Source organism: Brachyhypopomus gauderio, chromosome 13 (assembly GCF_052324685.1).
Source record: "Brachyhypopomus gauderio isolate BG-103 chromosome 13, BGAUD_0.2, whole genome shotgun sequence".
In the NCBI taxonomy this organism is placed as follows: Eukaryota; Metazoa; Chordata; class Actinopteri; order Gymnotiformes; family Hypopomidae; genus Brachyhypopomus; species Brachyhypopomus gauderio.
In genome coordinates this window covers 22224021-22241534 of record NC_135223.1, presented here as the reverse complement: position 1 = coordinate 22241534, position 17514 = coordinate 22224021, and the positions used below count along the sequence as shown (strand labels likewise).

Sequence of the window (17514 nt, the reverse complement as noted above, 5' to 3'; positions counted from 1 at the left end):
AGTTCATAAAACTTTAGTATTTCATTTCAGATGTTACAGAACTGATCAGTCCATGTGCAAGAACTGTTCAGGTTAGCTACAATTAATTATTTGTGCGTATTGTACACACCGCTGTACCCTCCGGACAGGTGGGGGCAGTATTATATACACCACTGTACCCTCCGGACAGGTGGGGGCAGTATTATATACACCGCTGTACCCTCCAGACAGATGTGGGCAGTATTATATACACCGCTGTACCCTCCGGACAGGTGGGGGCAGTATTATATACACCGCTGTACTCTCCAGACAGATGTGGGCAGTATTATATACACCGCTGTACCCTCCGGACAGGTGGGGGCAGTATTGTACACACCGCTGTACCCTCCGGACAGGTGGGGGCAGTATTGTATACACCGCTGTACCCTCCGGACAGGTGGGGGCAGTATTATATACACCGCTGTACCCTCCGGACAGGTGGGGGCAGTATTGTACACACCGCTGTACCCTCCGCAACAGACTGCAGAAGAATGCTGGACAAAATGGCGTCCTCCGTATATTGAGGGGCAAGTGTTTTTTGAGTCCAGTTATCTCCTGCAAGAGTGGCTTAAATTATAAAAGAGCCCGATGTCTGTGAAGACAATGCTTTTGAAAAACACCCTGAAGTCAACAGCGGCGGTTCTCCGATCATGGAGTCTATTGTCAGGCGTGAAACTCGGCAATGTCACGCCGACGAGGCACGTCTGCTCGGGCAGGGTGGTGTGTGCAGGGACGGACACTCGTGTGGTTCAACGTACGTGGACGCTACGTTGCTGTTACATTTACCGCATTTACTGTGGTAACATTTAAACTTTCACTCTTTACAGTTCATTAAATGACCTAATGTGTTCTACAGTTAATTTAATGACTGGTTAGCAGTAAGGCTACGCAAATACAGCATACATAGACTAGCCTTTGATAATGTATAATTTAATTTGCAGACGTGTGTTTTTAGAGGCTGATATAGTGTTTGGTAGGTGTGTGGGTAGCTAGGCTAGATAGGTACATATCTGTACAAATGAGCTTCCTAATTAAGTTGTACTTTGTGTTGTACGTTATATGATGGTGTATATGTAGTAACGCTGTGCGCCACTAGATGGCTCTGTGTTTATGTATAGCAGGGGTAATCAATTATATATTTTCGCGGTCTCATTTTGGCAGATAGCTCTGACCTGAGGTCCGGGTCGGCGGTGGCGAACGTAAGTTGTTGAGCGGGGGGGCGAAAGTAACACTCGTCACGGAGTGTTTTTCCAGTAGCCCTGAAATAAATGCTCCGGTTTAAAATTTAGTCTCCCGTAAAAATAAAAAAATATTTTTGGCATTTGGGTCCGTATCCAGTTAATCGGGATTGAGATTGGGTCCGGACAGGACGGCGTTCGGGTCCGGATCCGGACCGCGGTCCGCCATTTGGTGACCCCTGATGTATAGGATGATGGAGGCGCTCCACTAAAGACAACACATGTACATCTATCTATAGAAATAGGTCTAACACTTCATTATAAACTCTTTAGATTAGAACCTCATAGGTTCGTAGGCTTGCGTTTTTGCCCCCAACTGTAAACTGTAGTTTAATATAATTTCAGTTTCTATCATATCATATTATATCATAATAATATCTGTATGTGTGCATTGGCTATGTAGTAAATGTGAAGCAGTGGTGTGTGTGCGTACATGTGTGTAGCTCGATATGCAGTCCTCATTAGTCAGTGTTCATCTGAAAGTTTCACAGTAAAGATATGCCACATTTACACGGGGTGTGCGGAAAGGATGTGGGCTATCAAGTCATTTCCACCACCCCTACCTTTATGACCTGTTTTTTCTTGAGTGTTATTTCCGAGATGGTTGTCATGTTTTATTTTTAAGCTTAGATTTTGTACTGTTGGTCTAGTTTTATTAGGATTTTATCAGACTTAAACACCAGCATGATGTTGGTAATACTATAAATAAAACATCAAGAGGTTTTGTCTGCTTGTGAATGATGTTGCATTTCATTCTTTTGTTATTCTTTTTTTTTTTTTTTAGATAATGAAGCCCTCACAATTCAGCAAGTGAGACACTATGCACGTGCAGTAAAAAAGCCAGGTAAAGCAAAAACCATTAAATTAATCAGCATTGCTAGATGATTTGATAGCTAAAACATTTCGGTAGATTCCAAGTTTTAGCAATAATTAACTTTACAAGTGACTAAAGCTTGTGAATCAGAAGTGGTCTGAAGAAGCATCAAAGCTAGAGTAGTGAGTTGTGGTGAAAAGTTACCTGGGCAGATGAATCCAGGTGTCTTTTGCATCATTCTGGTGGAATTACCAGAAACATCTCAGTCCTGACCTTACATAGCTTCAGTGGCATGCAGAGACCCCAGATATCAACCCAGGCAATGTTTAGGATGAGATGTAAAGTATGCAATGCTGCCATTTACACATGGTACAACATTCCTTTATCTTGAATCTATATCCAGGTGAATTCATTCTTGTCTGTAGATACAACCCCCTGCTAGATAGATGTACCATATAATCTGGCAGTTGATGCAAATTGTAGACCTCTTGTAAATGTGTTTGTGAATGCCATGTGGAGTGTTTAGTGTGCTAGATTATTTCTGGATTATGTAGAATTTCAGAGTCAACTACAAGACCTGCCTCCATCGATGCTGAAACTTGAGTATGCTCCCGTTCCACTTGCGCACACGTACGTTTCCTCTTCATATATCCACTGCAGTACTGTACAGGGTATTTATCTTGATGTACATTCTGTATGCTTGAGGTACTAATGCATCATGGTGGTCAGACTGTAGACCAAAGCCTCAGTTCTTCATATTAGTGGTCTCCCTGCTCACTTTCAATTTGGATGATGGTTTACAAAGTGGAAAGTGTTTACAATGAAAGTGTTTACAATGAAGGAAAATTGGCAACTTCCCATAAAATTAATGAATTAATTTATTCATGAAATCAATTAATTGTAATTCGTTTTAATTAACATAAAAAATATATTTTACAAAGTCATGTTATTTATGTTAAAATTTATCACATCTGTGGTGTAAATGATTAACATATTCTGAATATGTAAATCTTGGTTAGTACACTTCTCTGTCCAAAGCAAACACTACACACCAACCAGGTAGCTTATCCATGTTATAAAGTTTAGAGCTTAACGCATTATCCACTGGGAATGTTTTCAGTAGCAAGGAGAGGTAGTTTTGTTAATTACTATTGAAAACTTTAAATAGCTTTAGCAAAAGGAACAGACAAATACCATGCCATTACAAAACATGGTCAATAAACACATATTTAAAATACAGCTGTGTATAGTTCCAAAATGTACTTGACGTGTACATTAATTTATCGTTTTTGTATATTTTCTGTTGGGATTCTGTGTAGAATAATATCAAGACCTTAACATTATATTCTGTCATTTAAAACAAATACCAGGGTCTGATCTGAAAGAACTTTTGTCATTTATGTACCCAAATCCACACTTCCTGTCTGTTTTACACATAGCTGATTTGTCGTATGTTTTCAGAGTTGATGATGTGGTCAAAAGACTTCTATCACTGGAGTTTGGATCCCATGTACGACTTTTTTGTTTATAACATATTTTGGTTCCTTCTTTTACTCTAATAAGACTAATTTGCCTATGATTTATACCGTTTCTTTATCGATGATGGAATAAAAAATCTTTTACTTTATATCCAGAGAGATAAACTGCATTTGAAAGAGGAACAGCTAATTGCAAAGGTCCAACGGGATGAAAATGACCGCACCTCAACAGAAGTCAAGGGTGTGTTCCTCTTTTTTGTCCTTCAGATAACCTAGTGTTAACCTCTTTGCAATCTCAGTCTGACCTTGTTGTTAACTTTTTTTGGCTGGCTTTGCAGTGGCTCTTTTGACAGCACGAATTCGTAACTTCCAGGAGCACTTGCACAAGCATCCTAAGGTATGTGACTGAGAACAAGTGCGATCTTTTCTCTCTGTGTATTACACATGTATTAAAGGTGAGAGAACACAGGCCCTCCCCTTCGTACTCTCACAGGATTTCCTCACTCTCACAGGATGCTCAGAGAACATGTACCAGTACCAGTCAAATGTTTGAAAACACCTGACTAAATGCATGTTCTTAATATTAAAAAAGACATTTCAATGTGTTCTATATGAATTAATTCTCAGCGCGCGCGCGCGCACACACACACACACACACACATACAATTTTAAATGCACCCTCAGCAAACAGCTTTATTTCAGAACTGTATTTCCTTGCTCTGCACATGTGAGAATGTTTCCCTATGAAAAGCATCACGGGGTCTCGTAGGAGCATAACATCATGTTGTCTTTCATTGGCATCTTCCCTGTTTTTGTAATGTTGAATAAAAATAAAGAGAGTAGGTTTGTCCAAACATTTGACTGGTAGTGTATGTGAAATAGAGAGAGATTGTCTGTGTACTGATGTACAGATAGACAGAGATTCAAAATAGGACATTTCAGCCAGAGGTCTTAAAGCTAAGCAGTCAAAGTGCAATGTGAATTTCTAGGAGTAACCAGTTTATATTAGAAAAAGTAGATGTTTAAATCATGTTCATTCCATGGAGTTCTTTTAAGATTCCTAACTTCATTGCTGCTGTGCCATCAAGTGGTAGTGAAAATGGATACGTGATTAACACAGTGTCCATTAGTATTACAATGCCTTTTTGCTAGAAACTACATTGCCTTAACTGGTGCTCTGAGGGTGTTCAGCAAAATATTTAGGCAGCCTTTTCTTTGTTTCTCCAAAGCTGATTTAATCTCTCAAGTATTTAAAGCAGATAATGGAAGGAATAATTTTCTTGTTCATGGTCATACTCGTAGTCATCACTCATTGATGTATTTGTTGCTTATTGTGTCAGGACAAGGCCAACAAACGGTGGATGCTGATGAGTATTGACCGCAGGAAGAAAATGCTAACACTGCTGAGAAGGACCCGCTATGATGCGTTTGAGAAGGTCTGCCAAGAGCTGGGCATCACATACACGTTCCCTCCAGAGTACTATAGAAAGGCCACACGCCGCTGGTTGGCTAAGAAAGCTCTCTGTATCAAGGTATTGCACAAATCTGACTTTTCCTTTGAATTATGGCTGGGTCTCACTTCCTTATATTGTTGTAAAAGTCGTACAAAGTCACAGTATCAGTTTTCATTCTTCATAGCCACTGTGATTACCCATGGAGCTTAATACTTTACTCAGTACTTTACTTAATACTCAATGCTTTACTCTTACCATTCACTTGATGAGAACACATACGTACACATTGCTTATTTATTAGCTATAACATAAAGGCTCTTTTATAGGTTCACAGTCACAGCCTATTGCAGCTTGATTTGTCAGCAACTCTCTGCCATGGTCATTACTGGTCATTTGGTGGCTATGAGACTCTAACCAACTACATATTATTTGGCAGGCTTCTAGACATCTGTGACATACTAGCAACATCGTGGTAACTGTACCAACAGCATTAATGTTGCTAGAATTTGTATGTGCATTAATGTCACTGCTGTGTGGACCACCCTGCAAAAAGTATTGTCAGCAGCCTATTCTACTGCTACCATAACCATTGATGGGTTGGAAGAAGGTTGTCGGAACTGTACAAACAGATGCAGAGACTGTAGTCTCTGTGTATCTTCAGAGTGTTTCAAATAAATAAAGGCTACTCAAAAATGTGGTGATTTATATAGTAAATATAGTGTAGTTTTTATTTTGTTTTCCATATCGCTGTGTTTCTCTGTATCCATCTTAGGTCTTCAAAGCGGTCCAGAAGCAGAAAGCAGAGCAGAGAAATAAAATTGAGGCTCAGGAGAAAGTTCAGGGTTCCTCCAGTACCCCGACAGATGGCCAAGGAACCGCAGTATAATAAAGCATCGGCCATGCAAAGTAACTTCAGCTAAACACCATCAAGAAAAAGTTTGCTGCCCTATGACAACCGGGGATTTTACATGTTCCAATGGCAGACATGTTCATGCATTTATGAAAGGCGTTAATCTTGTCCATCTGTTCGCATTACGAAATAAACAGTTTGTGATTAATCTTTGTCTAATGTACTTTATTGCGTTAAAAACTTCATTTATTGCAATCAGTTTATCTGATACAAAGTCTAATGCAGACTTAAGGCAGTGAGATATGCAATGTGATGCATTTGTGGTTGTGGTTAAAGACGCAGTATGGCTTAGTTCTGTCTGTGCTGTTAGAAGAAATATGTATGTGATTCAGATCCAAAGTTTTAGTGAAGTAACCCAGTAAACACTTTGGGTGTGTAAATGGTTTTTGTTTTGCCTAATGAAATGGCGTTGAACTTCAGTCACATGACTCTTCTGCAGTGTGCAATTCTGGCCTGTCCCTTTCATATGATCACGTCTGTGGGGAGGTCGGAAATGTTGCAGTAGTGTTGCACTTTGCAGTAGTGTCATAACTTCCTCTCGTAAAGACCCAGATCGAGAGGATCATAAGAGTAGAGAAGGTAAGTAATATTTTCAGTATTTTATAATTCATATAAGAAATATTCTGAATATTATGCTACTGTTTCATTCTCTTTTTTGTGGCAGACTTCATATTTAGTATATGAAATACAAGCTTTTAGTATTTTATATTTAAACCCAATTCTTATTTTGTAGTTAAATAATTTGAGATTTTTGCCCCTACTCTGCATTTAACATAAACCTTTACTCTTGATACTCGAATATATTTTAATCAGCTATGAGTAATATGAGTAATATTAATCAAATGAGTAATTTTAAATCCGGTTATTTCTACTTTAACAAATATTGTTGAAGTTTTCTGCTACCACTGATCTTATATAAACTCACATTTCCTCTCATTTTGCTTGTTTTTCTAAAACGGAAACCTGTCAGGCCTGCACAGACCCCTCCAGCTGATATGTCAAACCCAGTGATTACTCAGCCAGGGGCAGCTTCATATGGAACTAACGTGCAAACAGGAGAGTGGAGCACTGGTCTCTGTTCCTGCTGCAGTGACCTGCTAGTCTGTGAGTACTAGAAAGACTCTAAACCTGAGCCAAACTTGAACACTGCCTTAACTATATCCTGTTAGGTGATCGTGGCTTTTGATAGTTTTTAAGTGCTTTTAAGTTGCTGTGTATAAAATTAGCCCTGTTATTCTATTCAGTATTTATGCTTTGAGAAATTTGAACTTTATAGACTTTACTCATTCATGAGGTTGTTCAAAATCCTTCTAGGTGGCCTTGGATTCATTTGTCCTATTGCATTGAGCTGCTACACAGCTAGCAAGTATGGAGAGAACCCGTGTCTTGCATGTGTTCCTGGAGGCATGGCTGCCATGAGGACACACATGAGACTAACCTATGGCATCCAGGTGACTGGCCTTATATCATTAGATTATATGCTCACTGGTGACTGTGATTAATCTCTTAGTGATAAATGGAATTCTGGCCACTTATTTGTGATATATTTCCACTGTGTTATTTAATTTTCTTCTTTCCTATAGGGTACAATATGCAACGATGCCCTGATGACCTGTTGCTGTGGAATATTTGAGACATGTCGTATGATGAGAGAAATTCGTATTAGGAATGGAGAAGCCTAATCATGTGTTACTACTGTGAGACTACTTTGTAGCAAAGTACCCTGTTCACTTCAAGCAATACACTTTTTTGCTTTTTTAATCCTTAATTTCAGTTAATTTTCAATCATATATATTTGGTGTAATTCCTAAAATAGAAAAAAAATATATATGCAATAAAGCAAGTAATAATGACTTCATAATTAAGGAGATAAAACAGTTGGTTTTCTGTTTACAACATTTACTAAATAAATAAATACTTATCCAAGTTGCATGTGGCGCTGTAAAGGGGATGTGTTCTGAGTTTTAGGCCTATCAGAGGCAGTGGCGTGCAAAATCTTTGGTAACTTAAAACACATGTACCAAACCACTGGTAGCCTGATGGAACATTCCACATTTATACTTGAATGAATCACTTTAATTAATCAATTACTTATTGTTCTGTACTCTGATCATAATTATTTACTATTCTTTGATTGTTGTATATGGAAAATGTTCAATAAAGTACAAAAAAATGCTGCGCAGATTCGAGTTCACCATAGGTTAGTAACGCTGTTTCTGATTGGTCCTTGTTGGCCGTGACCTGGCAACCAACTGAGAGTTTACAGAGGCGCGTTCATCCGTCCCACACTTCATCTGTTAGCTAAGGTAGCTAACCAGCTAGCCGCAGTTACTCAAACACACACTTGTAGACTGGCACTACGCGTTAAGGGGAGATGTCGACGAGAACCCTACCTCTTCTTTTCATCAATCTCGGCGGAGAAATGCTGTACATCCTCGACCAACGCTTACGTGCTCAGAATATTCCGACGGACAAGGCTAAGAAAGGTGAGCTAGCGTAGTTAGCGTTAGCCGCCTCGCTCGCGCGACTGTATCAGTGCAGACCTGAAATGGGCGAAATTCGTACATCACTGAAGTCGTACATTAATGAATTCGTACATCACTGAAGTCGTACATTCATTATTTACATTAAGTACATGCCAGTTGTTTTAAATCAAAACCATGCTAGCTGACCTAGATGGTTCCATATAGGGAATCCATATATATTCAAAAACACGTTGGTATCTTGTCCTGCCATTTCAAATGCGACATTTAGCAAATCACATCCTTAGAAAAGTCTTGAGTATGCTGTAATCTCATTATTATTATTATTATTATTATTATTAGCTATGATGGTTTTGAATTATAAACTAGCCTGTATTAAAAAATACAAAGGTGAATATGTGTATGAATTTGTGGACGGGGACAGTGTGTATCTAGATGTGATAACGTGTAGTTTTTCGTAGGTGACAGCTAGATAGTTCATTTTTAAATATGTGCTTTTGCAATCTTTATAGCCATTGTAACAGACTGGATAGAGGAGGACAGAAGAAGAGGTATTGTTGCTTTGCTTTGCTGGTGGTTGTATGGCAAAGTAGCAGTAGCATGCTGATAGACATGAGTTGGCTATGGACCAGGTGCTGGCTAAATTTCACTCTTCTGGAAAGCCTAACTAACTTGTACCATGATAGAATAATGAGACATACGAATTTGTGCAGGACATCTCAGCATTTGCTGCCTTTATATTAGTACACAGTCAAGTTCCCTGAAGAGCCACACCAGCAATCTCTGTTTGTGTGTAAGTTTTAGATTGCATTGTGCTTGCTTATGTGTCGACCTAAAAAAATATCAAGCTGTTATGGGCTCTTAATGTATGTTGCTTGTGTGCTATGTTGTGGCAGTCATGAATGACATCATTACCACTATGTTCAACAAGAAGTTTCTGGAAGAGTTGTTCAAGCCCCAAGAACTATACTCCAAGAAGGCGTTGAGAACGGTCTTTGATCGACTTGCCCATGCCTCTATTATGAGGCTTAACCAAGCTAGTATGGACAAGGTGACAACAGCAACTTGCTTCTCACATCTTCCAACTCAGTTCCACAAAAGCACATTTTTGTCCGCTTTGCACATTTCACAAATAAATGCACATTGCAAAAAACCTTGTGATATGGAGTTATGAAAGTGATGTGAATGAATTTGATATTGACTCCTTTGATTCCTGTGATTGTTTCTTTCTTGTTGTTTCATAGTTTAACATTGCTATGATATTCACACATTTTTCACAGTAAATATCTGCTTATGTCTACACTTATGTTTGAACACACTTTAAAGTGCTAACAAAGAGCACTGAATTCCTGGATTCTGTCTAGTTTTTTAAATACATACATGTAGTAACTCCAGCTTAATGAAGCTACATTTATTGTAGTGCATATCAAATAACTACAGATCAGAAACAGCATTAAACTCTATTAGTTTGCCCTATCATAAGTTTGAAACATGCTTAAATGTTCTAAACTAAAATATTTTTTCCCTCTGGATTCACATCTGCTGGATCTTACTCCATATTAAATTGCAAAGACTTATAATAACACAGGTCAACAGCATTTTTGGAGCCAAAGATATTTCAACGAATTTAGGGTAACTTTGGGGTGCTGATTCTGAATATGTCATCAGTTTTGCCAGATTGGCTCAAGTTTTTGAGATTTTTTGTGAAATGTGTAAAAAAAAAAGACGTAATTTGCTACACGCGCATTAACTTTATTTTATTTTATTTTATTTTAAATAGGCCAAATACACTTTTTTTTATGAAGTCTTATGTTTCTTCTATGTTTTTGCAGTGTATATTCACCACAAATGTAACAGAATGTGTCTGGATCGTTAAGACAACTTCTTCTTGATGAGTTCATGCTTTTCACTGGAAAACAGACAACAACATAAAGTTAGTGCAAAAATCAAGCTATGAACAAACTTTTAGAACACTAATTAACAAAAAACTATATTGAGAACTGCTCAGTTCAAGTACTAATCCCAAGAAATTAATGAGATGATGCGTCACATTTACCAACAAGTGCTATAAATAAGATACCAAAAATCTCAAAAACTTGAGCCAATTTGGCAAAACTGATAGCATATTCAGAATCAGCACCCCAAAATACCCCAAATTCATTAAAATATTTTGGACACCAGTAAAAAAATTTTTTTTGTTGACCTGTGTAATATACATAATAGCGCCCTCTGCTGCATGGTGATGTTTTTTAAATTGGAAACGGTAGTGCTTTGGTTAATGTATTTGCTTTGTATTTTTCTGTTGTCCAGCTTTATGACTTAATGACCATGGCATTCAAGTATCAAGTTCTTTTATGCCCACGACCTAAAGATCTTCTGCTTGTGACTTTCAACCACATGGATGCGATCAAGGACTTTGTAAGGGACACCTCCACTATTCTCAGCCAAGTGGACGAGACATTCAAGCAGCTCATAGAGGTACAGTAACTCCGTTTCATCACTGAATGTTATAGCTGAGGAGCTACGTGCTAACTTCATGCAAAGCACATTTGGCAAAAATGTCATTATCAATGATATAATATGGAAACTATTTATGTATGCCTTTCAGATGTACACTCCTTTGTGTGGTGGTGAATTTCAACTAATTAGACAAACACTGCTCATCTTCTTTCAAGACATGCACATTAGAGTAAGCATTTTCTACTTTTGCATTTACATTTGAAGAATTCAAATATGCTTATGTGGATAGCATTATTTGTTTTCATTTGCAATATATACAAGCATTTTATGATGGGCTCGGGGAATAGAGGAATTATGGAGAAAATAAAAAACCTTATTTTAAATTAAACAAACAACATTTCATAGGTGTCCATATTTCTGAAAGACAAAGTGCAAAACTCCAATGGACGATTTGCACTCCTCACATCAGGACCTGTTCCATACGGGACTCACACTCCAGGACTTGTCCGGTACCTTTAGATTCTGTTCAGCAGTCACGATTTTTAGTAACCTCACCTTGCATGAACAGTAGCCTCCTGCAATATAATAAAAATCTGTGAATATGTATATATAATTGGTGCTGTTGTACTTACATTAGTTAAAATTTGCAAGTACTGCCATATGCATACAGTCTTACCTAGCCTACTGTATCTCTAAGTTTAAATTGTTAAATGTCTTAAAGCTTGTCCTGACAAGCTTGTCAAGTACTGCTATGATTGTTAGCGTCAAATACCATCTAGGATTAAACGAAACAAATTTAGAAACTATGCATTTAAACATAGTTCTCTATGCAACTGTCTGCAAGATTCAGTAGAGGTAAAATGACTATTGTAACAGCCAAACACATTGTATTTGTATCTTACATTACTATAAAAAAGGTAGTGTGGTGCTTTTGTTTCTGATCTTTTTCTTCTTAAAGTTGCTTTGGAGGGTTGAATTCTTTCTGTTTTCTCTGTGGTTCCCAGGATGTTTAGTTGTAATGGTGAGGAGGTGAAGAGGATACAGTTTCGTGATGATGGAAACTACAGTGCTGCTCTTCGTGAGGGATCTTTTGATTTGTTTGGTGACAGAGTTATTAAACTGGGCACAAACATGTGAGCATAAATCATCTGTAAAACTGCCTGTATGCCTGTATTTAATGTGGTTCCTCCACAAAGTCTTTCCTCAAAGTTTACGCCCTGTAGGATTATCTTGCATGGTAACTGCATGGTAAACTATATATATATAGTTTATGTTTCTATGCAAGGCTGACACTCTTGCAGTGGAATGTGAAATCTGTAATTGCTTCAACAGGTATAGTGTGAGCCGTCCTGTGGAGACACACATGTCTGGGACCTCCAAAAACTCTTCACAGCATACCAAGGTAAGATATTAAAAGGCTTTGAATAAAGTATATACCTATTATTTAAAACTTCTTATTCTGGAGCTAAATTATTTTGCACCTGTCTTTCCTTTTTATTTTCACCCCCAACACTAAGCTTTCCTGCTTTGAACAAATCTTTATGTAGGTCAACACAGTACCAAACCCCCTGGCAAAGGAGGAGCTCAATCTGCTCGCTAAACTGATGGGGGGAATGGAGGTCCAAAATCCAAGCAACTCTGACTCTGGTTTCCGTGTCAACCTCTTCTCTACCGACGAGGAGGAAGAGTGCGTTTTCATTTGGATTCATTCTTTAGTGCTATACACCAGAACGTGTGTGTCGGAGTCATGTGTGCAACATTTAACATACATGTAGTCATGTTGAAACCACAGTGGTTCTGTGGATTACTAATAAGGCCATTTTCACCCACAGGGACGCTTTGACATCAAGACCAGAGGAGCTGTCTTATGAAGTTATTAATATACAAGCGACCAAGGTAAGGTTAGAGTCTGTCTACAGTCAAATATTATCACATTATTCTGTGGTGTTCTATTTCTACAAATTGCACAGATTATTAATTCCTCAAAAGCAAAATAATCCCTGAATAAAAATGACCATGTGACTCTCACATGGTCACACAGAGCTTTACATAATCACCCTTGAACTGAACAGTAATCTTGAACTGAACAATGAAATCATAGTCTTGAACTGCCTTTCAAGGATGAAAAGTGGCACTTTTACAGCGGGGCTTCTGAGGGAACAAGTGAAGTGTCCTCACTGTATCATTGATCACGCTGGACGTTCACCCTGTTTTTCAGGATAAAAAGGCAAATGCAACGCTGACCAAGATCATGGGTGAGTTCAGTGAACCTGAAGAGCCTGCCTCGTGCTCCTGCAGCAAAGGTGATGACCTGCTGGCCATGATGGATGGCCTGTGATGTGGAGTATGTTTGGCTGCTGCCAAGCAAGCAAGGAACTGAAAGCTGTTCTCACTCAGAGAGTGCAGTGCCTCACTCAGAGTATAGTGTCTCGCTCAGAGAGTGTAGTGCCTCACTCAGAGAGCCAAGAGACCCCTGCCCTCCCCCAATCTCATCCAACAGCAAAAGATGCTAACATTTTTATGTTGGTAGTCTATCAAAGTCAGACAGTGTCTATCTTGTTTGGATCCTCCCATTGTCTGACATTCTTTCATTCTGAGCAACTGCACTGTAACTTTATGGGAATGTATAAATCTGGTTAATTTCATTAGAGGAGGAAGTTTGCATAGCTCACAATTGTTCCAGCCACAAATGCTATGTAATGTCTTAATGGCCGTTACATTCCTGAAAATATCTCTAATATACTTGTGAGGTTTGGGCAACCATTAAAATAAGAATAAGTCTTTTGGTTAAAAATGGACATTATTTCACAACGTCAAACTGATGGCAACACTACTACATACCCAAAACCAACTAAATGCTGCTTTCACTTTTATTGATCATCATTTGCTGGTTTTGCCATTGTTTTTCCACACAGCTTGGACATGCTGGAGTGCTAATGCTCATGTGCATGTATTAGCTAACACAGCACTGTAGAGTACACTGAACATGAAAGGAAAACGCTTCTGAAATGTGTCATGATTCGGAGGCTTTCCACACCTATTTAATTTCATTGTTATAAAAATAAGCAGCACCTTGCAAGGTTTTCTGCTGTGCCATAGAATATGTAATACTCATGTAAAGCAAATCCATTATAGAACAAATCCATCACATATGAGTGTATATCACAACATAGCAAAGTTTAACAGACTTGCAAATGCAGAAAAATGCCACTCAGAAGTGAGAAGTAACGAGTGTAACTTTTATGAGTTTCATGAGTGTTTCTGTCATAAAAGAGAACAGTAAACTCGAGAGACTGAAGTTCATGTCGTAGAAGCATGTTCGTGCTTGCATTGCTTAGATCATGTTGATTGAGTTATATCTTGGATGGATTGCTAGCTAGCGATGCCTGGCTGATTAAAAACGCAGTTCAAGTATGAATCTGCATACTCAGACTCCACAAATGCAAACAAGGGGGAAAATCTATGAGCAATTAATGTTAAAAATAATGTTTTTTTTTCTTCCCAAGTTCTCTTCTACCTGTAGTGTACATTAGCTTTTGAGACTTTGATGCCACAAGTTGCATTTAGATCTGAAGACAGAATGATCTGGGATTTCTGCTGTCTTAGATGTCTCTGAGAATAACCCATGAAAGTGGCATTCACTGAACTGCAACAGATCCACTAGTAGAAAATATAACATTCTGATGACTGAAACATATTTATAGAAGACTTTTAAAAATTGTTTAAGCACATGGCAGAAACCTAAGTGCACTTGTCCAGATTGTTTAGTGCAGATCGTGTAATAGAATATGTGAGATTTATGTAATGCACATCATTTAATAGGATTTGTGCTTGTTTTGTCAGGATTTAAAAGAACAGTTATCTTAAAGATTTTCGTTTGTGTTATTCTAGTGTTACAGAGTAAATTGGCTAGGCTTTACAGGGAACAACTGCAGGAAATACAAATACACATACCAAAAAAGTTATTAAGTGAGTAATCTTGCATGAAGAGGTTCATTTGTGTTATCTGTTGTTTTGTTGAATATCAGTGTGCACTCAGACATGAAATTAAATGGTTTAATTTGCAATAAAAAATACTGAACCAAAGAAGTGTGCTTTGTGGGAAATAAAGATTGTTGTAAACTTGTTGTTAATACTTCTGTTTAATACTAGATGGCGCTACTGAATTATAGTATGTCACATGCTGCATTAAAATAGAACATTGATTCTACTGAATGTTCAATTTATATAGCACCTTTTAAGATACCCAAGGTCCCATTACAACTTTAAATACAGGTACAAGTATTACATGACCAATCACACACAGAAGCGGCAGCCAATTGCACACAGCGTACTCTCTACCGGGACCCACAGCCCCTGGGGGACTGAATGGGGTACAGGAAGGGGAGAGAGGACATACCCTAGTGGCAGAGCACCATCCACCACTGGGCATAGAAGTGCACACACACACACACACACACTCATGCTGTTTTTATTGAACATGAAGAGACACAGTCACACACTCAGAACAAGCCACCATATTGAATTACACTATCACTTCACTGAAATGATGATGTTTGTGATAGTTCACTTGCAGTTTCACATTAAGAATAACTCAGCAAAGCTTGAGTAAAATATTTAAACAGCTATCCTCAGAATAATATGATCCTTTATAATATAGTTTTCCTTTCAGACAAACACCAATACTGAGACTGTCATAATACATATGGTTGAAGATTTAATCCTACTGATTAATGGTGATACCAATAAGCCCCCCATTATACTTGTAGAGCCAAGTTTTTTTTCCCCTATATCACCCAGTGCATACTGATCCTGCTGGGTTTAGAGTGTACATAACAACATAACAAAATAAACCTTATGTTTTTATATGATTATATATATATATATATATATATATATATATATATATATATATATATATATATATATATATATATATATATATATATATATATATATAATTACTCACCAAGTACATGTGAACAAGTTCTATATTTGGCCTGATTCTCTTTAGATATTGAAATTTACAAGCTATAGTGCCACAGTTACATAGATTGCACTACATTTATTTATGTCTTTATGACAGTAACCTAATTCATGCACTAAATTTGATTTTATAATTTATAGTTGTTGGGTCATCATCTGGCTAAGAGCAAAATGAAATTGAGATATATATTATGAAAGATACGCTCATAGTAGGACCTGAATGGCTTGGGTGGCTGGTTAATACTGCATACTGCTACATGTGCAGGCTGTATTTTGTTAAGTTAAGTCATCAGAAGTTCTAAGCATCAGAAGTTCTAAGCATACCCATTCCATTATTTTGTAACTGCATCTGTATTCGAAACATTACCTGTGGGGGAGTTTCTTAAATGTATTTACTACTTCTAAGTAATATAAATATTTTGTTTAAGAATATTCACTTGAAATATGTAAATGTAACCAACCATGCATTCAGTTAATAGCTTTTTATTAATGTTTTAAGCATTTAAGTATTATATATTCATGTAATGTATTTCTTAAATGTATCAAATATTTGTGATGATTTCACCATTCGTCTTCGTACAACAGTAAGCTGTTGTAACACTGCTTAACAGCTTCAGAAATATGTGCTTTGCTGCTTTAATTTCTTCTTGACAATCCTGTCATCTCCCATCTTGAGCAACAGACAGCACAATCTGCTGATTGTGTTGATTTGTGTAACAGTGCACACAAATCATTGGCTAACCGCTAAGGCTAGTCATCATGTCCTGCTGCCCACTCAGTCTCTCATTCACCTACGCTGCTCAGCGCTCAGACAGTTGGTCTTTTGATGTCTTTTTCTTGTAAGCAATTCTGAAACCCCCCTCTATTCAATCGCATAGTCGTGGGAGAGGTATCCTGCTCCCACACATGAATGAATGAATTGCTGTCACATTTATTCTCTACTGGGATCACACTTTACCTTGTCACTCCCTGTTTATCACAGCATCGCTGTCAACTAATGGCATTTAATCTTAAGAATTGTGTGTCCGTAGTGCCGGTCATGTACCAGGGATGTGTATCTGCTCCTGAGTCCTCATAATCCTTGACTTCCATGACATGAAGGGCTGTTTCAGCATTTCTGTTTCTCTGTTAACCTCAGTGTTTCAGTATTCCCATTCAGTTATTCTGTGTCCACTTACAATGGTAGTACAGACCAGCAATTCAAATCACCATGGTGACTGTAACTAGGTGACATGGTGGTGGTGGTGGGTGGGGGGGGGGGGGGGCAGCCTGCAATTGCATCAAAGAGAAACGAGAACAGTCTGGGCACGTTTCAGACCCCCACAGCACAGCTTCCAGTCACGCACTCTCATAATAGCCATGGGAAAAAAAGCTGTCAAAACATGCTGAGGCAATAGGTGATATAACTAGATACTTTAGTACTTCTCTTTACTGTGCTGCTGTAGGGTGTCTTCTGTGTAGTACTCCTGTGTACAGAAATAAACAATGGTCTTTAAATTGTGATTCCACGTGTCAGGTTTTAATGTGGAACATTTATTTCGACTAATTGTTTATAGAAATGTCAATAAATAAAGTTGGTAGTCATTTTGTATAACACCATGAAACAGTGTAAGTTTTTTTTCAGTCACACATTCTATTAACATTTGGTCTTTGCTTACATCATCTTGAGTAGC

At 38.0% G+C, this 17514-nt stretch overlaps 3 protein-coding genes across 5 annotated transcripts; all 3 read left to right on the top strand.

Annotated features, from left to right (window-relative positions):
* The first annotated feature begins 474 nt into the window (after positions 1 to 474).
* Positions 475 to 6060, top strand: mrps15 (mitochondrial ribosomal protein S15). Of its 2 annotated transcripts, none has more exons than XM_076971786.1 (8): positions 475 to 817; positions 2041 to 2100; positions 2625 to 2700; positions 3532 to 3580; positions 3705 to 3789; positions 3887 to 3945; positions 4889 to 5080; positions 5775 to 6060. In XM_076971786.1, exons 1-8 carry the CDS (start codon positions 607 to 609, stop codon positions 5886 to 5888), a joined length of 846 nt encoding a protein of 281 aa, XP_076827901.1. In that variant the 5' UTR covers positions 475 to 606; the 3' UTR covers positions 5889 to 6060. The 2 variants fall into 2 exon arrangements, with proteins under 2 accessions (XP_076827901.1, XP_076827902.1); XM_076971787.1 differs by having other exon boundaries at positions 482 to 772.
* Positions 6061 to 6342: 282 nt separating this feature from the next.
* LOC143474333 (cornifelin-like) lies at positions 6343 to 8094 on the top strand. Its single transcript, XM_076971788.1, has 4 exons — positions 6343 to 6491; positions 6883 to 7016; positions 7227 to 7363; positions 7496 to 8094. Exons 2-4 carry the CDS (start codon positions 6908 to 6910, stop codon positions 7592 to 7594), a joined length of 345 nt encoding a protein of 114 aa, XP_076827903.1. The 5' UTR covers positions 6343 to 6491; positions 6883 to 6907; the 3' UTR covers positions 7595 to 8094.
* An 84-nt stretch (positions 8095 to 8178) lies between these two features.
* On the top strand, positions 8179 to 14956 carry oscp1b (organic solute carrier partner 1b). 2 transcript variants are annotated; one of them, XM_076971784.1, is made up of 11 exons: positions 8179 to 8398; positions 8908 to 8946; positions 9292 to 9446; positions 10706 to 10873; positions 11004 to 11084; positions 11261 to 11364; positions 11860 to 11988; positions 12188 to 12257; positions 12403 to 12542; positions 12688 to 12751; positions 13074 to 14956. In XM_076971784.1, the coding sequence occupies exons 1-11, from the start codon at positions 8287 to 8289 to the stop codon at positions 13191 to 13193; spliced, it is 1182 nt and encodes a 393-aa protein (XP_076827899.1). In that variant the 5' UTR covers positions 8179 to 8286; the 3' UTR covers positions 13194 to 14956. The 2 variants fall into 2 exon arrangements, with proteins under 2 accessions (XP_076827899.1, XP_076827900.1); XM_076971785.1 differs by lacking the exon at positions 8908 to 8946.
* Positions 14957 to 17514: the final 2558 nt, after the last annotated feature.